The following is a 26,201-nucleotide window of genomic DNA, read 5'->3' on the forward strand; positions in this document are numbered from 1 at the left end:
ATTTAGTAGTAAGGTTTGCTGCTAGTTTACATCCTCAAAGTCATCTCTTCTGTAGATACATTTTGAGGCCACGATAACATTAGCTTTAAAATATTCAAAAGTTTTTTTCTAGGTTAAAATTATTGTGGCTGTGCTTAATGGTGTAAAACGGATAGGTCTTGATGACATGTTCATCTCTGTATAAGAGGAGAAAAAATGTTGAGTGGAATCTGGGTACTGCCAGCAGGCACTCACTCATCTTTAAGGAGATGGGGGAATTTCTCTGGAGGCAGATGTCCTGGAAGGCCCCAGAGTTTTCCTGATGAAGTAACATTCTTTCTCTCAGTTTGGCTTTGGACTTCTGACAACACAGAATATGATGAATATGAGCTCTTTTCTGAGTTACTTTTCTGAGCATGTGACTTTGAGCTTAAGGTTCCTGAAAAACTGAGTTTAAAGAGACAACCGTACTTGTGATGAATGACCTGGGGAATAATCTGTCTGTTCTCTGAGTAAAAGTTGGCTTCTGGATTAGCCAGAGCTGTGGAGGATCTCTTGTTTGGTCTTTGTCCCTCCTGTCCCCAGGAGAATGACTTGCTGAATTGTGCTTTGACATAATACTAAGGGTATCAGTGTCTGGTGAATGAAATATGGTGTGGTATTTGATAACTGGAGATAAGATTTTACAACCTTAAGACTGGAGAAGACCTGTTTTTTTTTCTAATTAGTAAAAGAGTTGAGAGATTCAAGGAGACTTCCCCACTAATCCTCAACACATACTATATGGTGGGCTCCCCAACTTGTTGGTCAGGTAAAAAAAAAAACAAAAAAACAAAAAAACAGTCCTGGCTATAGCCACATGACTGTGGGGCACAGAGGAAGTGTTTCCTCTTGTCCCTCAGCCCTGGTCAGGTGCACACTCCTGTCTTTCTTTGACCCTTTCAAAGGAGGAGTTCTTCATAGCCTAGTGGTTCTGATTTTGACTAGTTAATTATGGTTGAGCCTTTTTTGTGCTTTATAGAACATGAAAATGTTCCAGTGAGTTGTGTTCAAGTATTGAGGGAATTTTTGATAAAAGTAATGTTATAAATAGGTTAGGCTAATCTACCTCACCCAGGGTTTTTTTTTTTTCCCCCCCACCCAGGGTTTATTTAACCTAACCCGTCTCTGAACCATATTCTATTAATAGTTTCATAGAAAAATGCATTTCACTTATTTGTCTTCAGTAGAAACAGCCTGTTCTCCGATTTCTTCTGGAGGTGGTCATTGGTCATTTTTTCTGCTTGGCTGCTGTGGTCAAGGTGAATGCAGTTGCCCCATGTTCCCAGGGCTCTTGGGCAAGAGGGCAGTGGTGGTAGTCTGTGTTCTTTGGTGGTTCTGTGCAGATTCTAAACTTTAGGGGGAAATTTCCCATACTGGCAGCTGGCAGGATCCGTGATGATGGAAAAGTAAAAGGAACTTACGCATGTGTGAGGGCCCTGGCTGGGACAGCCTCTCAAGATACAAAAGAGGACCACATCTGATTTTGTTCTTTGCATAGAAATGTGTAAAAACAGTGGTAGCGTGAGACTAATTGGTTCGAAATCAGCAAGGTTAATAATAATATGTAATATGATAAATGTGCAATATACTTTCAAGTATTAGTGTTTTTTCTCTGTCATTAGATTCACATTCATTGTTACTATCTTACCTAATTTTTTTTTCTTGTCGTTATAGTTTCAAACCATGAATTATGTAGGACAGCTGGCTGGGCAGGTGATTGTCACTGTGAAGGAACTCTACAAGGGCATTAACCAAGCCACTTTGTCTGGGTGCATCGATGTCATTGTGGTGCGGCAGCAGGATGGCACCTATCAGTGTTCACCTTTCCACGTTCGGTTTGGGAAGCTGGGGGTCCTGAGATCCAAAGAGAAAGTGGTAAGTGCAGAGGACAACTTGTTCTCAAGGAGGGTGAAAGATTACATAATAAAATAATAAATTGTTCTTTTGTGCTCTCTGGGCTTTTTTTGGGTGGAAGGGGAGGTGCCCTGTATGATGTTGAAGGTAATGGTCTGAGAAGTCAACCTTTATGTATTGTTTTGAAATTGCTGCTGAATATAAGCCTTACTATAGAAAGTCTCTCCAAGAGGGAGAAAGGCTGAAAATTATCTTGATAATCTTATCTGTTGCAACTCAGAAGAACAAAATAGAGAAACTGAGATTATAAATGGGAAAGGTTAGATGTCTTTAGAAAATTTCTTTACCTTATACAGCACTTTAAAGTATTTAGGGCAGTGCCTTTGTACCATTTGTGAATGGAATAGACTGATGTAATCAGGAATACATTACATTTATTTAAACAAAATTAATGCCAAATTTGTTTTGACAAAGCTGTTAAATCTTATTTGTATCTAAATTTTGTTAGTGATACCAGGACTTGTCTCTGTATCTTACTAAATGCAAACCTACAGGCCATAGGCTTATTGGCTTTTATTTACTATGGGGAAAATTCATTCAGAAAGAAAATAATTTGTGTTGGTTTGCCTTTTTCCTACATCCTCTCTCCTTCAAGTAATGCAGCAATGGGAAGACTTGTTAATGTATTTGATGTCAGTCGAATTAGAATTCTGAGCTGGGGATCCCTAGGTGGCACAGCGGTTTAGCACCTGCCTTTGGCCCAGGGCGTGATCCTGGAGACCCGGGATCCAATCCCACGTCGGGCTCCCGGTGCATGGAGCCTGCTTCTCCCTCGCCTATGTCTCTGTCTCTGTCTCTCTCTCTTTCTCTCTCTGTGACTATCATAAATAAATAAAAAATAAATAAATAAATAGAATTCTGAGCTGGTATAATAAAACCTTGCGGGTACATAGTAGTAGTTTTCTTTCTACTCCTACCCCACATAATCTACCTGAACAATATAGGGAGATTTTGTCAGGATTTTAAAGCACGATGAAAGATCCACACCATATTGGAGCATAGAACTATATGTTAGAGGACCACTGGCATAAGTTGGAAACATCTATTTTCAGATTTTGGCTATTTTACATAGGCAATCTTATTCTTTAAAATAGAAGTTTCTCTCTATTTTAATTAAACTTAGGTTATTTGAGAATGGAAGAAAATGTTCATGAATTTTCACACAGCTAGTTATCCTCCCCGCTGCCAAAACACATCTTTTTCTTTTAGGTGTTATAAATCAGTTTTCCACTGGAGAGCCACGTTGCCAGGTGGCAGGGTTTGTGAGGTCTGGCCTGTGTTCAGTCACCCTTTGGAAACCAAAACCAGTTGCAGTTCTTTTAGTAACTTGGAAACATTCCATTGCAAAAGAGTGTTCAGCCACAGGTTAGCTTCTTGGAATTTTTTATTTCTTGCCAGTAACACTAACCTGTAGTACTTTCAGACTTTATCTGCTCTAGGAGAATCTGTACCAGACTGTTTATGCACTGAAACTTGCCATGAGCTGTGCAAAGATTGATTCATAAAATGGCTGATATGGCACTTTTGTTTTTCTGTGATCTGAGTTTTTTTGATCAGCAGATTAGTTAAGTCTTCTGGCCTTTCAGAATGGAATCTGCAGGCTAACGTATATGTGAGCATTTGTGTATCTGTAAATAGTATCTGGACAGACAAACCTCTTTCTACATGATTTTTGCCTCTAATTAAGAGGTACAGTGTCTGTACAAGGCTGCCCAAATGATTGGGTTAAATGCCTTATCAAACTCTTGGATTTTAGAGATGTCTGGGTGGCCCAGAAGTTGAGTGTCTGCCTTGGCTCAAATCGTGCTCCCAGGGTCCTGGGATCGAGTCCCACATTGGGCTCCCTGCAGGGAGCCTGCTCCCTCAGCCTATGTCTCTGCATCTCTTTCTGTGTCTCTCATGAATAAACAAATTTTAAAAACCAAAAACCTTGGATTTTAATAGGAATCTATCCATAAGACATGGGAAAAGAGAAAATTACTTCTTGGCAATAGTATCCCAGAAATCCAAAAGGATATATTTGGGAGGAAATTTGGCTATTTAACCAAAACACAGCTTTCCTATGACAGTAAAACTGAAACCTTGTCTCCCTTGAGATACTCAGGCAATTTGGATTAAATCTTATTTTAGGTCAGTTTGGATTACGGCAAGCTATTCATTGATTTTAAACTAAGACCCCGATTATGGTGACACCTATGAAGTGGTAGACTTGGACTTGGAATCATAATCACCTTAAAGCCTCTGGTTAGGGAGTTAAGAATATACTAATTTTCCCACTGCCATTGATCTGTTCTATCAAATAGGACACAATATTCCCAGTATACTTCGTAACTCAGGAATTGAATTTCAGAAGGTAAACCTGCAGTTGATACTTTTTAAATATTAATTTTGTTGATTTAACACAAAACTAATGATTTACTTACTTACTGAAGTTAAATAACCCAGTGTATTAGACAGGAAGTTTCCACTGTAGGTGACAAAAGTCCACCTTGCAATTAGCTTAAGCAAAAAAGGGAATTTATTGGCTTGCATAACTAAAGTCTAGGAGCATTTGAAGTTATCAGGGCTTTATTTAGAATCTGAGGGTGTTACCAGAACTCTTATTCCTCCCACCTCTCAGCCCTCCCTCCCTTTGTGTGTGTGTGTGTGTGTGTGCGCGCGCGCACGCGCATACGCTCTCTGATGCAAGATGCCACAATACCTGCAGACTTACTTCCCAGGAACTCAGCAACCTAGTAGAGACCCGTTTCTTCCTACAGAAGTGTCAGTCTTTAGCCTCCCTGTCAGACTTGGGTCACATATATCTTGCAGAGCAGTCACTATAGCTGGGGTGGAATATACTGATTGGCTTGGCTTAGACAGCAGCCCAACCTCCTTACTGTGAAGCCTCACCTGAAACAGATGGTCTGAAATAGAGGATGACTAGATTCCCAGAGAACTCCCCTTACCTGAAGAATGGCATGCCAGAACGGGCCTGCTACAGCCAGTATTGTTTTTCTTTTCTTTTTGAAATTTTATTTATTTTAGAGAGAGAGCACTGGCAGAGGGAGAGACAGAGGGGGAGAGACCATCTCAGACTGACTCCCCACTGAGCATGGAGCCCAAAGTGGGGCCCCATTCCAGGACCCTGAGATCATGATGTAAGCTGAAATCAAGAGTTGGCAACTTAACCTCTTAAGCCACCCAGGCACTCCTACAAGCCAGTAATTCTAAAAAGTAAATCAATTCTGTTTCAACATCTCAGTCATATATGTTGAACAACTTTAAGCTACAGGGTAGGAAATATGACTATATAGATGAGAGTATTGTTTTAGATACCAAGTTACAAGGAGTAGTACATCAAAATGAGTATGCCAGATTTCCACTGCTGTCGTCTTTTTGTCTGTGATCCTATCCAGGGTCTCTCATTGCTTTCACCTATATTCTCTAACCATTCTGTCTTTACTTACAACCTTGATTTTTGAAGAGTACAGAAGAATACAGATAGTTATTATGTAGATTATCCCTCAGTTTGTCTGATGTTTTTTCATTTGGGGAAGAATAACAGAGTGATAGTATGCCCTTCTCAGTGCATCATCTCAGGAAACCAGTCATGGTGCCATGTCTGATTACTGGTGACGTTAACAACGTTGGTCCCTACGTCGATAGTGTGTGCTGGGATTCTCCACTATGAATTTCTTTGTGGGAAGAAATTTGGGAGACTTGCACCCGGTTTTCTATCATACTTCCACCCAAGAATTTTACCATACACTGATGAATCAGCAGGCAACAATTATTACTGGGGTGTTTGCTAAATTATTATTACTGTGGTGTTTACCAAATCATTTTCTGTTTCCATCCTTCCTAGTGCATTTATTAATTGAAATACTACTGTATCAAAAAGTTTTCCTTCTCTCTTGTTTATTCAATTATTTAAATCAGTATGAACTTCTGAATGTTAATTTTACTCTGTGAGTTATAATCTGTTATTATCATTATTTAGTTGCTCACATTGTCCTGGGTTTGGTTCCTCAAATTGAGTTTTTTGAAATGCTCTTGTCATTTTTTAAGCAGTTCCTTATTTTTTGACACCATAAGCTATTCCAGAAGAATCTACTTTACCTGTAGTTATATTGTTTCTCTGAGGAATGGTGGTTCCTCTTAATAGAGAATACTATCTAGAAACAAAGAATCTAGTCACTAGATGTGCTCATTATTAATTAAGGTGTCATTGCTCCTAGGACTTGTCATTGGGCAGAGCTGGAAAAATCTACAAACAGAGATATACACACCTTCATCTGTAAAAATCATGAGTTCCCACTGATTCCAATTTATCACCAGAAGGTTCCTCTTCATCTCCTTATTCGTACCTTATTTCTCTGACAATGAGAAACATGCCTCTTGTTATCTACAATATGTTTACTTATTAAGTCCTAGAATACACATAAAATAGTTTCAGAACTGCTAACCCTTACCTCTGATTTGTTTAAAAAAATTACTACAGGATTGGTTTGTACTTCTTTTTGTCTTTAGACTTAGAATATTTAGTCAAAATGCCATTTTCCACTTAGATTAGTTTTCTTCCTTATCCTTCAGTGTGGTTATATTCCTTACCCTTCAGTGTGGTTATATATATATAGGATTTTTATAACAAGTATTTCAACAACATATGTCAACTAATGACCTCCAATGACCTGATGTGACCCAACACTCAGTGTCAGAAGGGATAATTGGTCCTCACTGGGAAAAACCCAACAGACCATGCAGTTGTTCTCACCATAGGGGCCTTGCAAAGCTAAGTACACTTAGATTGTGGACTGCTCTATTTATATCTATATTAGATTTTTCTGTATTTTAGTTTTTATGTCCCCTGAACCAGTCTTAACTGGAGTTTACAAGTTTATCTGTAAGAGTTTTGAAAGTTGGGGACCGCCTAGGTAGCTCAGTTAGTTAAGCATTTACCTTCGGCTCAGGTCATAATCTCAGAGTCCTGGGATTGAGCCTCATGTCAGGTTCCATGCTCAGCAAGGAGTATGTTTCTCCCTCTGACTCTTCCCTGCTCATCCTTGAGTGCTTTTGCGTATTCTTTCTCATACAAAAAAAAAAAAAAAAAAAAAATTCTAAAAAAAGTTTGGAAGTTAATATTCATTTATTATAAAGTATTTAAAGATATTCACAATCTACAGATGAATAAATTACATTATTTTTAAGTGATAAGTAGTTAATATTCTATATAAACAGTTCTTTGCATGGTAGTACAAATCATTGACATGACTGAGCAAGCTGAAACCATGCAAAGCAAACTTAATAATTGAGAAAAATTAGGGTGTTTCTATGATTTTTACAAACCTTTAAACATTTCTGTCGGTTATAAATATATAAGAATGAAAAATAGTAAAATGATGTTTACTATGTCACAATTTAAAACATTAGAAACTTGGAGAACTAAAGTGTCGTATTTCTTTATAAAATAACTTACCAAGATAGTTGGTTTGAACAATGCTTATCTTCTTAATGTAAAACTTAAGATATGGAACAAGCATCTTTTCTTTGTTTTGGCAGATTATCATATAGTTTGGATCAGCTTTCAGGTTTTCCTCTTTGGAACATTTGATGTCATGAAGTATATCTGAGAGTTCCTTCAATGTGAAGTTTTTTTCCTGTATCACTTCCTCTAAGCCATCTTCATCCTTTTGTCACAGCCACTTTCCTCCTTTGTGTAGATAAGCTAACTTTTACTACATTCTCTGGTTGTACATTTTGAGACTTTCCAATGGTAGCAGGGTCACCATTCCTAAGTCAGCTATTCTATTTTACTTCTAGTAATATTACTTTTCATTAGGTTGCACTTTGATCTTGGCTAGTTTCCTCTTAATTATCCATTTTTATAAAATGTCACATGGGTTTTTCAGTGGGAGACAAGAAGACAACTAGAACTATAAGCTTTGCTGTCTGTGTCTGAATCAAATAACATATATGCTTTGACTAGTCACCAATAGAACCAACAGACTTTGAAAAGTGATATGATAGATTACCGATCATGATGGGCATCTGTTTTTATTTAGTGATTTGTAGACAAAAGAGCAGGCAGTGAAGTTTGTACTTTCTGCAGTTACAGAAAGTTACAGTTAACATACCACAGTAACTGAAATGTGTAAGTTTTTCTGAGCCATGCCAGGTAAGGCCTGTCTGTGCTAGAACTCTGAAAGTGCTCAAATGCTTATTGATAATATTTCCCCTATTTTATGCCATTTGGGAAATTAAGTAAAACATTTTATGTTCTAAAAATAGATGATAAGACATTTTCTTTCCATACCCTGTTAATCCATCCCCTTCCTGCCCCAGGGTCTGGTTAGTTCTTTAGGGTAGGATGGTATTTAGGGCGAGTAGCAGTGTTTTCTCTGGGACTGTCAGTCTAGGAACCTCAGTACTAAGTTTGGCTTGAGAACCCAGAATTTAGGTTTGGTTTAGCTTCAATGAAAGTTTTAATACTAAATCACACTTTATTTGTCCTCTTAGATTGATATAGAAATCAATGGCGATGCAGTGGATCTTCACATGAAATTGGGTGACAATGGGGAAGCTTTCTTTGTGGAGGAGACTGAAGAGGAATATGTAAGTCTAGTGGGTTACATCCACTTTGCAGATTGTATTCAGGCCTCCAGGACCTGTCCCAAAACAGAAATAATGTTCAGCAGTTTTCATGGTTATAGAGATGATTGTTGCAGGTTAAACAAGTTTTAGTTTTAGACTGAAGTGCTAAGTTGTCAGAAAGGAGCTAGAGGAGTGAGGAACTTTTCTTCACACCAAGTGTCAGGGTACAGAGAGCATGTAGAAGACCTTTGCACTTGCTCTTTTTCTGTATTTAGTGAGCTTTCTTATTTAGTATTTATTAGAGTTTACACCTTGACTTGAATACTCTCAGTTCCACCTAAATAATGAAGGTGTATCTCTACAGGCTGTGTATTTGTACATGTGACCTTTAAACTTGGAAAACGTATTTACCATTTTGTTTAGGGATGTTGGATCTCTAACCTTGAATAGTCTTGTGAGTTAGTTTATTATGGTCTCAAAAGATTTGAATTAATTGGCCTATATCTTTTTAAATGATTATTACATGTTTGGCTTCTTTCGGTTAAAGAGCAGTTTGTTTACCCACCCCCATCTACTGATGTGAATGGTGGTAAACAGTTCTTAATGGAGTTAACGTGGATCTTAGAAGAGGCTTCGTTACAGCTTTTAGCACAAAGATTAAAATCTTAGCAAAAATGACAGCCTTCAAGTTATTAAGGATACAGGATTACTTTTGAGGGTTTTGAAGATGGAACTGCTCGTTGGATGTCATAAAATTCACAAAGAAAAAAATGTCACAAAAAATAGCAGAATGAGATCCTTCATCATTTTTAATTTAGAGAGAAGCCAACAATTTATATGTCAATATGTAGAGCAGCATTACAAAATTTGATTATGAAAGGGAACCTTTCCAGACCAGTATTTTTTCCAGTACCTTAATTACTTGTTTTTATATTACCTTGTTTGTGTTTACTTGGCCTGAGCAAAGTTTTACCTGGATAGAGACTGAAGCAAAAGGCAGAATGAAACAGTAAATGAGTTATCACAAGAATAAATATTTTTGATGTGTTTTGATCTGTTCCTTAAAATCGTGTATTTCAGAGCAGTGATTGATTAGGTTTTATATAAACAAGTGAGAGGACTGGGTTATTGATCATTTGTTATCTGGTTCTCGTGGTTAGTTCTGATGATTCCATTTATAACTATACTTAGCAAGGTTAACTTGAAGAGTGTCAACTTTCTAGCCTCTTTTTTCTATTCATGTATCATCAAATTGTTCACATTCTCTTTAGAATAGTGTACTTCTCCTTAAAATGAAAAAAAGTTAATTCACCAACAGCATTGAAATTACTACTCGATGTCATGTACTATTGAATATAACATGCCCCCACCCTCTTAGGAGTTTATAGTTTTTTTTTTTTTTTTTTAATCAAAATAACCTACAAGAGTTTATAGTTTAAAGGGAATAGACATTACCAAAACTCATCTGGCTTCCATTTATTTACATTTTTATTTCTCTTAAACTTTGCTCATCTAAACTGTATATTGTCAGCATCCTTTTCAAGCCAGTAGTTCTAGATCTTTCCCTGTCCTTTTGGTAGTTGCCCAGTCATCCATAGTATGAAGGCACCATCTAATGGTTTAACCATCTAATGCTTACAGAGATTTAGGTTGTTTCATCCGCCCACCCCACACATTACAAACAGGGCTATAACAGAACTAGGAAACACCACCAGAGACCACATAACTTTTAAGAAGCACCAGTAAACTTTATTTATAACAAGGACCATTGAATTAAAAGGCCCCAAAAGTCAGAGACCACAGCCCCTCACTTGGGTGCCGTGGGGGCATGCTGAATAATATCCTATTGTCACAGTTTCTCTGTAAGTATATATTGCTGGTGAACGTAAATTTTGCTTGGATAAACAAAATTTTGGCTTTGGTGTAATATGTCTACCAAAGCCAAATTCAAAAGCTTGATTTAGAACAATTATGGAAACTCACTCATTTTCAGGATTATGTAAAAACTTTCGAAAATTTTAAGTTATTTGAGGTTAATTTATACCTCTATTACATATCTTCCATTTCCCCATGATACAAAGGGATGAAGTCAGTGACTAAGAAGTTAATTTTCTGAACACCAAATGATCATTTATTTATTTGATATTAAACTACAAGTTTAATTACTTAATTTATTTTTAAAGATATATTTATTAATTAGTGTGTGTGCACACACAAGCTAGCGGCATGGAACAGAGAAAGAGGGAGGGAGAATCTCAAGCACAGTCCCTGCTGATCATAGAGCCCAGTGTGGATTTCGATCCCAGTCCGCTGAGATCATAACCTGAGCTGAAATCAAGAGCGGGATGCTTAGCCGACTGAGCCACCCAGGCATCCCATGAGTTTGGGTCTTATTTTCGTCATTTGAATTCCTAAAAGTCTGTCTTAAATACATTGCAATTTTAAAATCCACTAATTTCATTTGTTAACAGGGTATTGTCTATTTTACTCACCTTCCTCCACCCTCATTTAATTTAGCAAACACAGATTTTACCATAGATTCTCACTTCACTTACCTGTCCTGCTGCCCCCATCTGATGGGATGTTCCAGATCCCTGCCTTCTTATTTCCCTGTTACTACTGTTCTTCGTAAGTTCTTGACAGAATGCTTTGTATTGCCTCTGTAGAATGCTGCTGCCGCTTTGAACTTCCCTTTACAGAGAGTTTACTTGGCTGTGCTTTAATTACAGTTGTTGTGGGTTTGTGCTAATTTGGTATATCGATTCCTTCAAATACATTCAGTTAGATGGACCAAACGAACTATTTGTGTGTACCAGGGTAAAGGCCTATTCAGAGTAGACTGGGCAGTGCCATAGTTCAGTATAAGACACTCTTCTTACTTAGGGACTGTGTATTCTTTCTGCCACTGTGAATTTAGATACACAAAGAGTTCATTATTGTTTTTGGTTCTTTGTCCACTTGTTGTGGACTTTTCTTTTTCCATGTTCTCTTTAAGGAAAAACTTCCTGCCTACCTTGCCACCTCACCAATTCCTACTGAAGACCAGTTCTTTAAAGATATGGATGCTCCTTTGGTGAAATCTGGTGGAAATGAAAGACCATCTCAGAGTTCAGATATCTCACACATCTTGGAAACAGAAACAGTTTTCACTTCAAGTTCTGTGAAAAAGAAAAAACGAAGGAGAAAGAAATGCAAACAGGATAGTAAGAAGGAAGACCAAAATGCTTCCCCTGCCTCCCCTGCTGCAGAGGATACTGTGGATGTGGAAATGAGCTCTGATGATGACAAGGCGGCCCAGTCAGCAAGGTAGGGCTCTTTGTGCAAGTGCGGGGCATCTGTGTGTGCTTTATGCAGGAGCTTGGGCAGAGCTCAGGTATGGCAAGTTGCTGTTTCTTCTATGGATCCTCAGGGTGAAGTTTGGATTTGTTTTTCCCCAGGTCAGTTTATTGTGGAATCAGTGCAAGAGGCATTTTCCTTTCTCTTTTCTGCTATTCTATAAAATTTGCCATCAGACATCCTGCTGTGGTATAAAATGTCACTTGGAGCAGACCAGCAGTGCATATCTTTCCATCCAGTAGGTTTCCAAAAGCCAAATGAATTACAGGTCACAAAGAAGATCTGAATTAGTGACTTGGCCCTGGGGCTCCCTTAAGTGTATATCTCCACTCGGTGGGGTCCTGGTCTTGGTATCTCACCTATTTCTGAGAAGTTTAGAGTTATTTTGAGTTTATCACAAAAATGTTCCTAGTAAGTTGAAGAGGAATGGAGGCTTTTTGTCATTAAGTGAGAAATCTTGATTACTTCTTATTTACCAGCTCAGTAGAAGAACTTGAAAATATATGGCAGTTTTCAAGTCAGCAGTGCCTAAGGTTTAAAAGGTATAAGTTGGGGCTAAAACATATATTTTTTTGTTCAAGATTTTGATTTTTAAAAGGTTAACTTAGACCTGTTCAGTGGTTGCTCTGGCATTGGAAAAGAGGATCATGTGTGTGTCGGCAGGGTGGTTTACTTTATTGATGAGCATTGGACAAGAAGTTGCTGCCCACAAGTGACCCTAAAGTTCTACTTGCAGTTCTTCCAAGATCCACCAGAAAGGACCTGAAGTAACTCTTTGCCTTCAAAGTTTAATGACATGTATCCTTTATTATAACACAGTTGAACAAAGTTTAGAATTCTGGAACAATCTGCAGCTTCAATTTAGGAAGTTAAAATATTTCTAAAACATATTCAATTGCCTACTAAATGCACAAGAATCATTATTCTAAAGGAATTTTATAAATGAGTGTTGTAAGTGAATGCATCACAAAAATATTAGTGCATGCCATACTTTTCCAGATTGTACAAAAAGGCTGAGTTAGCCAAATCTGTCAGAGTACTGATTTGGTTGACAGTTACAAATGGTTGTCCACTTTCTCTTTGAGCCAGAACCTTGCTTGCTTGGTAAGCAGGCATGTCTGAATGCACTTAGAACTAGGGCATTGTAATAATTTTCAGGAGCTTGGTGGTTTGCTTTTTCTTTAGATTACCATGGATCATTGGTACTGCCACTTGGAGGAGCTCTTTCCTAAAATTTCTTTAAAACAGGATCTGCTTAATTATGTAGCCAACAGAAATCAGGACTTTAAAAAAAGGACAAAATAGAACAGTTAAGGGAATTCAGGTCAGATGTATACTGAAGTAAGCTCTGAGCTGAAAGCTAGAAGATGAGGCCCATTATGTTTTGGATTGTAGAACAGCAGTTACTTTGTAACTCTGGTCTGGGCCCTTGTTTCTTGTAAGATTTATTTATTTATTTATTTGAAAGAGCAAGCATGCAGAGGGAGGAGAAGCAGATTTCCCCACTGAGCACAGGCTCAGTCTTATGACCCTAAGATCATGACCTCAGCTGAAATGGAGTCAAATGTTTAATCACCTGAGCCACCCAGGCATCCTGGGCCTTTATTTCTTAATCTATAAAATAAGAGTTAAACTACACGGTTAGCAAGGCCCCTTCCAGCTCAGTATCTAGATTCTAAAATAACTGGTGGGGGGAGATACTTAGGATCAGAAGTGTTAACAGTACATTAAACAGGTTAAAGAATCAGAGAAAAAAGAATGGAAAGTCAACTGCTTTTGCAGTTGTGCAACCTAGAAATTAGGTGGGGTTGGGAAGTTTACAACTTTCAAATATCTTCCCCTGCTCGGGCCCCTACACTTAAGAAAAATTGTGTTTCCAGAGAAACATCTAAAATTGGTTTTGTTTTGTTTTTTAAAGATTTTGTTTACTTATTTGAGAGAGAGGGCATGAGCCAGGGGGTAGGGAGATGAGGGCAGAAGTGAGAGGGAGAAGACTCCTTACTAAGCAGGGAGCCAGTCTTGCTGGTTCAATCCCAGGACCCTGAGATCATGACCTGAGCTGAAGGCAGCCGCTTAACCACCTGACCCATCCAGGTGCCCTCTTAAATTGGTTTTTATTTTAATTTAATAAATAACATTCTATTTAAATAGCATTCTCTCTGCTTTTCAAGAATTTCGATGGAATAGAATTAAGGTTAATTGAGGCTCCTTGAAGGAAGCAGGTGAGAGATGAAATCATTCTTTAAAGCAGATTGCTATTGCACAGCTAAAAGAGACACATTGGTGAAAATTGGAGAGCCTGAAACTATACTGAGCTTTGTGTAAACTATACCTATTAAGTCTCTCCCTCAAGATAGACTTTGGCTTGTATATAGCATAGAAGCCTTGTTTGTCCTTCCAGAAGATGGAATGACTATATTAGTGTATGTGTATTAAAAACATTGCACCTAGGCTGAGTAGTCTTTTGGAGGGAAGAGACTTGTCAAATTGGATGGTGCTCTAGCACAATCCCAGCACTGTTAAAAATGGAGAATTAAGACTACATCATCAGAAAGGAGTCTCTTTTTTAATCCCCCAAAGCAGACATGTTTGTAAGTTATATCTGGAAACTAGGTACAGGGAGCATAAGACTTTTTATAAACAGCATCTGTTGCCCTGAGGCTGCATACTTCATCTCCTGATCAATAACTGGCTTCTGGAGAACCCTCCATGTTCTTCTTTGGTGACAGGAATCTTACAGTCTGCGTTTTCTCCCCTTCATTTCTTTTTCGTTTCTTTTCTTTTTTTAAAGTAGGCTGCACACCCAGCATGGAGCTCAGTGTGGGGCCTGAACTCACAACTCTAAGTTCAAGACCTGAGCTGAGGTCAATAGACCCTTAGCCAACTGATCACTCAGGCACCACCTCCCCTTTATTTCTGACACAGTAGACAGAGAAACATTTTAGGGCTCCTTTCAGTCCTACCATGTTATCTTCTATGGGAAATGCCCTATATCCAAAAGCAAACTGAGACCATTAGCCATACTGAAATTAATTGACCAATACTGTGGTAAGGCTGAGGATAGACATTGTTTACAGAGTTAGTGATCTTTGGTCATGGTAGTTAGCAACCCCATTTATCTCTTATATACCACCAATTAAATAGATGAAAATTGATTTAATCTTTCATTTATTTTAGCTTCCTTTTGATTTTCCCCGCTGCTTTTAAAAAAAAATTGAGGTTTAATTTACATGCAGTAATATCCATAGAACTTAAATATGCAGTCGAGTGAATTTTGACAGTTGTATCATGTAACCTCTGTTGGCTTTTGAATAGGAAAGATAATTGGTTTATAAAATGGTATTAAATTTGAAGCCTTGTTAAATGCATCTGTGAATGCTGAATTGCTCTATTATATACATTTAGTATGAACTTTAGCAACTGAACCTCCCACTTCCCCCAACCTTGACTCAGTGTTAAACTGTTTACTGCAAATTCTCTGCTGTTCAGCGTTAATGTGTGTATTGGTCCTGTATCTTGACATATAGCCAGTGTTCACACTGTTGTCTTCACATTCCAATATTTACACTACCTTTTATCTTTATATCATGTATTTCATTTATGTTACTCTCTTGTGGTCTGCCTACACTGTCGAATGCTCTCAGGCATATATGCCATTTTGAAAAGCACTTAGCAAGTTTTTAGAAGTCTTGGTTTAGTTAATGAGTCATAGGACTGAAGGGAACCTCAACATCAGCAACCTTTTCCATCATCTAATGGGTCTGAACTAATGGGCTTTATTTTTGTCAAGCTATCCCCAGAGAAGACCATTTCATATCTTCCCTGAAGTTGTTAATTTCTAATCTCTCTCTCTCTCTCTCTCTCTTTCTTTCTGTCTCTCTGGGTATTTTACTAAATCCGCTGAACTCTTCTGGTCTTACCTTTTATACTGCAGCAAAATAGGTTTCAAAATATAAAATATTTTTAATTAAGTTTATGACTTTTACATTGTTCTTTTCAAACCGCTTTCAAATACATGAATAGTGATGGGTCAGGCTGTCTTATGCTTTCAAATTTGTCAAGTGAGGACTGTTGATAAGCATCTGGCTTTCCTTTTTACAGTTTTTATCATTTGAGTTTCATTTTTTAATAAATAGAGTATTTTTACCTAGATGTCTGCCTTTTTCAAGTATATTTTTCTTCCCTTGAATGAGGTATTGTGTCAGAGTTTAATTCTTTTGAGAGAAAGAAGATTAGGAAAACGTTAAGTTAGATGATGCAGCTATATGGAAAAACTATGACAAAGCAGACATAGTGGTAAAGCAGAGCACATTAAATGATACAAAGGAAGAAAGGTAATATTAAAAATTAATCAACTGATTTCTCCGTTTTTAGTCTACCAAATTAAGTCATACGGATATTCTCATTTTACATAGAATATCTGTCCTGGTAGAATGTAGAATTTTCTATAAGAAGCTCTTGAACTGGAAAGTTATAGTGCTTTATACTTTTCAGAGTTTTTATTTGTACTTTTCTTTATACTTTTCAGAGTTCCCAACATATAATATACTTCATAAATCTCATATAGACTCTGAAATAGAACAAGTGATAAATTTCCAAAGAAGATGAAAAACTGGGGCCCATGGTGCTTCTGAGGGATGTTTTCAAGGTTATATGGCAAGTTAGTTACGTTAACTGAAAATTTAAGAAAACCAAAGGGTAAATTAATTAAAAGCTTATCAGCATCAGTTCATCCTCCTATTGTTCTGAAGTCTCTGTATGGATCTTAAAAGCATTTATTTTTGTATCATTTTCCTCATATCCCCACATCTTGTAGATTCTAAATAAGGATAAAGTTCTCAGGTAATTCTTGGCCCAAACAAAAAGAAAAAATAAGTTCTGCATGTTTTAAGTTTTTAGGGTGTTTTTGAAATTTTGAACTACAGCTCATCGTCAGCTAATAGTCTTATGTTTTCTGTCATATACAGGGGAGTATAGTGAAAGAACAAGGGCTTACTTGTTTTGAATTCAGCCACTTACTAGCTCTTTGATTTTGGGTAGATTACTAAACTTCTCTGGATCCTTGATTATTTAATATCTAAGATAGGTTATTCTTACCTCAGATTTGTAAGGATTGAATGAAATATACATAAAGCCTTCGTTTTCCCCTTCTAGCCTTTGAATCAATTACCCTGAAGGGCCCTAAGGGAATTTTTAATCACATCTTTTCTGTTCTTCCTGTTTATCCCATACTTCAGTAGTGATTGCATTAGTGTATGATGGGTGGCATCAGTAATCTCCCTTCTCCTTCATATTTTCCTCTTATGAGGATTAGTTATTACTTATTTGGCTGTCTTCATTTGTATCATCTAGACAATGTTATCAGTAGATTTGGGGATATTTTTAAGCTGACATAATATCATTGTTCCTCACTTTGTTTTTTTTCTTTCACAGAGGATCTTCAAATGCTTCCTTAAAGGAAGATGAATATAAGGAGCCTTTGCTCTTCCATTCTGGGGATCACTACCCCTTATCTGATGGAGACTGGTCCCCTTTAGACAAGTAAGTATTTTCAAAATTTATTTTCTTTGAGGAAAAATATATTAAATAGCTTTTCTGTTATTTGGTAGTAGTAATATTTCTCTCATACAGGAGAACTGAATGAATAAGTACTTTTAACATGAATATGGACCTTTCCTCTTGAATAATTATTTTGCTCCTAAACTTAATCTGACTTATCCTCACTGTGTTGGTCAGTGTAGGTCTGCATAATCAGCATAGAATGTGGCCTTCTACAATTCTTAAATTCTAATATTAAAGTGTCAGCTATTAACCGTAACTAGATAATGTGAAGAAACATGCAGTCAGACTTTGTTCTATGTCCCAATCCAGTTTCTCTCACGTACTAATTATTTTAACCTATCTGTGCATTTCATCTCCTATAAAATTGCCTTTCTCGTTGATTTCTTGTGAGAATCCATGGGATAATGCATATAAAGTATTTACAGCGAACCCAGCAAGTCCTCAGTAGATACTGGTTGGTGGTGTCTTTATTATTAAAGAACTCAAATGGAAGAAATAATTGATGTTCCCTTCAATAGAGTCTTTATAGTGTCAGGATAAAGATGAAATATTCAAACATATTTCTTTTAATCTGTCCAACTCAACAAAACTGAAGTTCCTGACTTTAAAGGCATCACATTTCTTTGTCCTGTGTTTATTTATAGCCCCTATTCCCCAGCGGCAGTATGTCCTAAGAGTGATTCAGAGTTGGAGGTGAAACCTGCCGAGAGCCTGCTCAGATCTGAGTCCCACATGGAGTGGACGTGGGGAGGGTTCCCAGAGTCCACCAAGGTACTCTTTACTTGCCTGTGGAATATGTCTAGATAAAAACCCATGAGATGTCTCTGTCCTTTAGTGAAGGGGGGAGGAGGGATTTCTGAGCCAGCAAACGTGAATATAAGTGATGATAGTGCCCTCATGTGGTCATGTGAGGAAATAAAAATTAACATTTTTCGTAACTGCGACGGAGAATCCAGTGTTCTTTTGTGTGTTTCTATTTAGTAAATAATGTCAATTAACATTTTAAGAAGGAAAATTAAAAGACACCTAAAGGAAACTAGAATTTCCACACTTAAGTTTTACATAGGAAATTGATGATGAAAGCTTTTTTCCCAGCTCATAATGAAAGAATTGGAAAGATACATTACTTGAGAGAAAGAATATTTAGACCCTCTAAATTTGTTTTTTTCATTACATATTTTGCTTATATGTAAAAGCAAAGCACTGAGACTTGACTACCCACTTTTAACGCTATTTTAACAGAGCCTTGAGATAAGTCCATGCAGGGCTAAATTTTCACATAGCACTCAAGTTTTTCCCCCTGAAAATGAATATTCTCCATCTTAGCATCCAAAAATTGTCCTAGTTCCTTAGTCTTCTCCGGTGTTTAACACTTCATAGTATAGCAGTTAGAAATAGAACTCTTGTAAATATTATGATAACTGAACAAAATGTGGTTAATTTTTCCCAGTTCCTAATTATGAACTATCTCACGTAAAATCACAGTATTTACCAGATGTGTTGTTATAAATAAAATGAATACATTTACCTGCATCTAGCTTAAGAAATAGATTAAACTACTTTCAAAGGCATTCGTTATAATTTTTAAACAATTCAACTTTTTTTAGGTCAGCAAAAGAGAGCGATCTGACCATCATCCTAGGACAGCTACGATTACACCCTCAGAAAATACTCACTTTCGGGTAATTCCCAGTGATGACAACCTCATAAATGCAGTTGAAAAAGATGTTTCTATGGGAGAAACAGTCTGTACCATAGTGAAACCCAAACCCAGAGCCCTGTGTAAGCAGATGAGCAATGCAACTTCTGCTGCAGAACTTCTCGAACCTCCCCTGGAACCTCCTCAGATTTCATCTATGTTAGATGCAGAGCACCTTCCTAACCCATCATTAGTGGAGACCCCCTCAGAATCAAAACCTGCAGTGAAAGTAGACTCACCATCAAAGAAGAAAGGTAATCATTTGTTTGATTTGGCATCAAGTACTGTAAATTTAGATGATAAATTATTTCAGTGTTTTAAATGATATGTGGCTACCTTTGTATTTGTATTCCCTGATCAGAACCTATCACAAACTGTTAGGATTGTTTGTGCAATAGGGCTTCTCCACTGCACTACACATTCCCCTGCAGGAGGACTCTACTTCTCTGCTCTCTCTGGACTGCTCCTACTCAGTATATCCTTGGGAAGCATTTATTGAGAAAAAAAATTAATGAGCATGTTCAAATCAGTTAATGCATAAAATTAACCACTTTATTGACAAAGTATGTCAATAAAGTGGAGTCCTCAAAAATTATGTGTTCAAAAAGAAAAAAAAATGGATGAGAGAAAAATGTTTTCACCTGAAACATCTGATTAGGTGAGACCAAATTAAGTACCTTTTTTTTCTTTTTTTCAGTAACATGGGATATAAATAAATGCACTAATGACTAGTATGTGTTCTATTCTTTCATTATTGCCTTCTGAAGCATATAAAAGATTGGGTCTGACTCTTAGTTCAACAACTCACTTTGGAATACAAGTTAAATAAATCAGAACATTTTTACTATTTAAAAATACAAAGTTGGCCGTTGACACTTATTAGTACAGTAAGAGTCAGAACATACTCACTGTCTGAGCACTGGCCCTGGATCCTATTTTTAGGGAAGTAAAACTTTACCTGAAAGTTAAAAATACCTACTATCACATAATAGCCAAATATCTACTTCACTTTTTAAAAAATTTTAACACAAAGGTTAGATAATCACAAACTAACTTAATAAATAACCACCTGAAGTAATGACCTTCAGAGTCACTCAGAAATAACTTACTTAGAGAAAGGCGAATATCATATTTCACTCACATGTGGAATTTAAGAAACAAAACAGATGAACATAGGGGAAGGAAATGAAAAATAAAAAGACAAAAACAGGTGAGCCATAAAAGACTCTTAACTATAGGAAACAAACTGAGGGTTACTGGAGGGGAGGTGGGTAGGATGACAGGGTAACTGGGTGATGGACATTAAGGAGGGCACATGGTGGAATGAGCGTAGGGTGTTATATGCAACGGATGGATCACTAAATTCTACCTCTGAAACTAATAATACACTATATGTTAATTTAATGTAAATTTTTAAAAAAGAACTTATTTAAAATAAAAGAATTTGGGTATTTGTGGCCAAATACATCCAGCTGATGATCCAGCTTAACTTGGTTCATGCTATTTCATAACTCAGCACTTCGGCAACCAAAGGCCCATACCCATGTGTTCTCCTCTGAGAACTGTTAAGGAAGGAAAATCCAATTTTCAGGGTGAATGTTTTGTTTTAGTCTAGAAAATAATGGCCCCTATTCTTAGCACATAACGTAGGAACTGACTAGAGATAGGAACGCTGAGTAGTTTCTACCATTCATTTGGCCTGATTCTTTCTCCCCCCAGCTTTTTACTAGAAAGTGTTAATGCATATTTGCTTTGTTCCTCTCTCACTCTCTCTTTTTATTCTAAACCATTTGAAAACAGTTTGCAGGCATCATGACATTTACCCTTAAATACCGTAAGATACACCTTCAAAGAATAAGAACGTTGTCTTCATAACCACAGGACCATAATCATCTTAAGTAATTCATATTCGTATTTCCCCAAATGTGCCAAGAAAGGCTTTTTAACAGTCCATGCATCCCCCTCCCCCAACCAAGATCTCATCAAGGTTTACTATTGCATTTGGTTCTTGTGTTTAACTTTTTAGGGAACAGCCCTCCCCCACATACAAACTCCCTCACTCTCATACATACACACCACTACACCTCTTTCCCCCTCTTTCCCCATGATACTGACCTCTTCAAGAGCCCAGCCGATTCTCATGCATGCTTTCTCACATTCTGGATGTATCTGATAGTTTTTTTCAAGGTGACATCTCCATATTTCCTTAAACTGGAAGTTAGCTTTAGGATAACACTCCCTAGTAGAAATGCAGTGGCTGCGTATGTTATTTTAAATCTTCTCACATTAAAAATAAGTGAAATTAAGTTAGTAATATATTCTGAGCTAGTAAGTCCGCATTTATTATTTTAACATGTGATCAATATAAAAATTGAACTACTTTACATTTTTTATACTAAGTCTTAGAAACCTGGTATGTGTTTTACACATTTTTAAACACATTTTATACAGCTCCCTTCAGATTAGGACACTGGTGACTGACTATAGTGGGCAGTACAAATCTGGAGGGTTAATTAGATTTGGGTTAAACATTATTTTTTGAGTTGAAGATTACCTGTGGGATATATTGAGTATTTCATACAGCATCTCCTAATGTCCCACTACTCATGATTCTTAATGCAACCATTTGTTTAAAGTGTTGTCTGCCAGATTTCTCCATTGTAAAAAGATTTTTATCCTTTTGTGGTCAGAAAGTAATTATTGGTGATACTTGGACACCATGTGACTTGTCCTGTTTCTAGCAACCCTTCCTTCACAGTTTTAGAATACTCGCCTCTTTCTCAGTGCCAGTGATTTCATCAGGTTTCGTCATGCTTCTTCATACCATAAGAAAACTTTATCATCAAATATAAATGATTTAGGACTAGGATTATGCATGTAACAACAAATGAAAGAATAAGTTAGCACATGTTTATTGTACAACTGTTATGTGCGTAACACCGAATTTCTCTTCCATTGGTGTGGATGGTTAAGAACCAACACAAGTGAATGGTTAGTTGACATCTTTAAAAATAAAATGGAGTTTGAATTATGGTTGGTTTTGTTTGCAAACCTTTTTGTGTTTTTTTGCAGAGTTATAAATAACAAGTTTTTACCACTGATGTGTTTTTCTTATAAAAATAGGCGTCCACAAAAGAAGCCAGCACCAGGGACCTGATGATATTTACCTGGATGACCTAAAGGCTCTAGAACCTGAAGTTGCAGCGCTCTATTTCCCTAAAAGGTAGTGTATTTCTTACATGTTGAAGGGTAAACAGCTGTGAAATATAATGGCTGTTTCTAAAGCAAAACATTCTAAGAAAAAAGAGCAAGGTTATGGTGAGCGTTAGCTAAGTTGGATGATTGCTTCAGATTTTGGGGAATTCAGAAATTGTGTTTTGTTTGGACTATAGTGATTTGAAACTAATAATTTACCTATTTAGGGAGAAATTCTCAATATAATGAGAAGAGGTATACTAGTTAAACCTATGTAAGGTTATACCACCAATGGTTATAACTTCAGATTAATTACAGTCATTAATATAAACTCAACATGTTTGGGAAAATTCATTAACATTATTTCATTTATTATGTATTTTAAAGGTAATATGTCTTTATTCAAAAACAATTTATAAAGAATGTCTCCACTCCTTCAGTGAGTCTGAGCTCCCAGGCTTTTTCTGAACTTGGGCTGGGCCCAGTGAGACACCACCAATGTGGGGCACCAGCTAGTCTGTGTGCCCCACTTTTTCTCTAGAGCTGTCACCGTTTGTCACCCTCCTTCCTTTTCCCTCTTTGAAGAACTCTAAAACCTCAGATATAGTGTATTTGTACTGTTGTCCAAAGTTCATGTCTATCCTTAGGGAAATTCCATTAGAAGATTCTGTGATTACAAAAAAACAGTTTACTTTTTCCTCACAGAAAGTATGGTTTGAATATACTGAGCTATAGGCACACATAATTAAACACTTCTAAATAAATTATTGAAAAATCTATTAAGTGTTTATTTAAAATGGAAAGATGGAGATTGAATGATGTTTAAAATTTTTTATAGATATTTTTGGAAGGTTCTCAAAGCTCCTTCCTACCTCTCTGCCCTAAATTTGTCTTAAAATACCTTCTTCACATAAAGTCATAGTTAGTTTTTAAGGTGAAAGAACTAGAAGTCCTCCTTTTTTTTTTTTTTTTTCCAGTGAGAAAGTGAAAATGTAGCTGTCTTAGAATTATCACTTTCAGATTTCCCAGTCCTTATTTATTAGTGTTCCAAGGATTGATGTCTTAGTTTCCCTTTTAAGAAAAGGGGAGGAGTGGATTGATTTTATTAAAAAAGGAGAGGAACTAATGCAACAGGACCTTACTGCATAGGGTCATTGCATATTTACCAAGTTAGTTTATTCCCTCCTGAACAAATTATGTCTTGAGACATTTTATAACTAAAGGTAGTAAAACTGTTGTGATGCTTACAAACATTTGTTAACTTTCATGATCCATGTCATCTTGACTGAGTATCCAGTATTTTTAATTATAGTTAAACTTTAATATACATCACATCACTAGTGGATTTGGCAGCATGTGGAGTCAGATGGCGTCCTCCATGTATTTAGAGGTTACATTGGTTAGGATAACACTAGCTGCTCTGACAAAACACAGGACTTCAGTGGCTTACCACAATAGAAGTTGATCTCTTGCTCACATGATATTCCAGTGCTGGTGTTTGGTGTGAGGCACCTTGCACACAGGGATTCAAGAACACAAGCTTTTCTTCCATCTTGAGTCTCCACTGTTCCCTTCGGGCCTCTGTAGGGAAAGAAAGGCTCACATAGGGGAGTTTTCAGGAGCCAGGCTTAGGAAGGGTATGGAACGCCCCTTTAGTCCACATCTGAAAACTCGGTTATATGATCACACCTAACTACAAGGGGATCTAGCCATGGGCCCAGGAGAAAGTGGAAACACATTACAGTTTTCTGTTTGTGTTTTACCCAGGGGTCAGCTTTGCCCTCTGACTCCAACATAGCAGGTTTTGTTGCTTTACATTGGCTTTGGCATTTTCACTATTTCCAGTGAAAAGAATATTTTGTTGATCTAATCTCAATATCGCGGTATAGGTGTGCATTGCTATTAAGAAAGAAAATTTCCAGAAACCTAAATCTTTTGTTGGTTCAAATGCAAAGCATAATAGCTTTGGAAACTGCTTTCTATTTATGGCCTATCCATACTCTGTTGCCACCTACTGCTCAAATTTGAGGAATCCTCCCCTCCCCCCCCCAAAAAAAGATCATAAAGCTTCACTGGATCACATACATTTAAGTATATTGTTTTTTTGAATAAAATAAAAGAATTTGAAACTTCTAGAACAGTTTCTCACTGTGACATTAAATGTCCATTCAGAGGGCGTGGAGCAGTAAATATGAATAAGAAACTTAAGGTACTATTTCCTTGTTCCTTTTTATTCAGGTTTATGCTCTGTTACAAAGTTACCCTCAGGATCATCTTCTAAATCCCGGCTTCTGTGCCTTTACCCTCTGGAAAAATGAAAATATTGAATAACTTAACCTTTAGTCCTGAACCTCACTAGTGTAAGAATAGTTTATTTCTAGTTTATTTCTCAAAATATTTCTTTTCAAGGTTCGTCTACTTCCTGAGAATTTTCTCCTTCTTAATTTCTTTGTTCTACTTTGCAAAGTAACAGATGAATTTAGAAAAGCCTAGACAACTCTGAACTATAGTAATTTTCTACAGGATGTATATAGTACCACAGCTTTTTCTAGGAAATTAGGATCAAAGGTTTCCAAACATCAGATTTTTCTTAATTACTCTGTCATTTTCATCATGGAGATGTAAATAAATGGTTATAACTCTTTTACTCCTTTAATTAAAATCAGAAAGGCTATAGTTGAAAAGTTTGTCTTACTGGGAATGCCTGTGGTGATTTTTATGTGACATATTTACTATACTCACAGTTAATTCTGCAGCAGTGCTATTGGGTTATTTTTAATGGCGGATTCTAAGCTTTATCTAAGAAAAGTTTCTGTCTGTAGTTTGGTCTGTTCCTTTTTTTAAGGGAATTATATGATTTGATCCAAGCCCCTAGAGTACCATGTAGTAAGGTAGGAATGCAAAAAGTTGAAATAAGTCAAATCCTTTTCTCCCCATCCCCTGCCCACAGTGAATCGGACCCTGGCTCCCGGCAGTGGCCCGAGTCTGACACGCTCTCTGGCTCCCAGTCCCCACAGTCTGTGGGAAGTGCGGCTGCAGATAGTGGCACCGAGTGCCTCTCAGATTCTGCTATGGACTTGCCTGATGTCACCCTCTCCCTTTGTGGGGGTCTCAGTGAAAACGGAGAAATTTCCAAAGGTACGTTGGGTAGTCATGCCATGTCTTCACTGGAGAAAGCAATCTGGTCATCACTTGATAGAAAACCTGCTGATTAGCCACTTCAGGGTATTAAATTCTTTAATGACCTTGTGCAGGTAACAGGTATCTCCCTAATGTCAGACCTTTAGTCCCTCATTTAAGGTACCTCCTATGGAGTGACCTTACATATAAATGGCTTGGGTGAGTAAGAATGTCTTGAAGATGCTCATGTCACTTGAAGACGGAGAATGCTCAGGCTGCCCTGTTTACAGAGTGGCCAGGGTCAGATCACACTGTGTCCATTTTCTTGTCTTTGATGTTCACATGTGTGGACTGTGGCCCAGCAGCCTCTTAGAAAGCACTGGGCCTGAGACATGAGAGTAAAGCCTGAAGTTGTGGAAAATTGTCGGTTGAGGAAATAGTCTTTCTGTCAAAAAGTAGAAGGGGTTACTTTCTGTCTCAGTCTTGAGACTTGGCCTCGGAAAGTACAGTTGTTCCAGAGAAAGGAAGAAGCTTAGTGGAGCCAATTCAGATGACTCTGAGGTAGGTTGAGCACTCGTGTGTCTTCCCAAGTTCTTGGCCTTTCTGGTTTTACCTTCCTTTGTAACCTAAATTCTTCTTAATATTTTCTCAGTTTGGCTGATGGCCCCTGATTGATTTTCCCCTAAGGAAAGATTTTCCTTCTACGACTAGTATCATCATTTGTCTTCTCTCCCCCCTCAAAGCACCTGAAGTCCTGTATTGAGTAGACTGGGTGCCCTGA

General features: G+C 37.2%; 1 protein-coding gene across 6 annotated transcripts in view; it reads left to right on the plus strand.

Moving 5' to 3' along the window:
• Positions 1–26,201, plus strand: part of LPIN2 (lipin 2) — an 81,028-nt gene that overhangs the window by 42,679 nt on the left and 12,148 nt on the right. For all 6 annotated transcript variants that reach the window (XM_077900173.1, XM_077900171.1, XM_077900174.1 and 3 more), the window contains 8 exons: positions 1,696–1,896; positions 8,434–8,529; positions 11,504–11,814; positions 17,278–17,385; positions 18,051–18,177; positions 19,014–19,359; positions 22,229–22,328; positions 25,251–25,438. In XM_077900173.1, the coding sequence (XP_077756299.1) occupies positions 1,705–1,896; positions 8,434–8,529; positions 11,504–11,814; positions 17,278–17,385; positions 18,051–18,177; positions 19,014–19,359; positions 22,229–22,328; positions 25,251–25,438 (1,468 nt within the window). In that variant the 5' untranslated portion in view covers positions 1,696–1,704. The remainder of the gene's footprint in view (positions 1–1,695; positions 1,897–8,433; positions 8,530–11,503; positions 11,815–17,277; positions 17,386–18,050; positions 18,178–19,013; positions 19,360–22,228; positions 22,329–25,250; positions 25,439–26,201) is intronic.

Source organism: Canis aureus, chromosome 6 (assembly GCF_053574225.1).
Source record: "Canis aureus isolate CA01 chromosome 6, VMU_Caureus_v.1.0, whole genome shotgun sequence".
Lineage (NCBI taxonomy): Eukaryota > Metazoa > Chordata > Mammalia > Carnivora > Canidae > Canis > Canis aureus.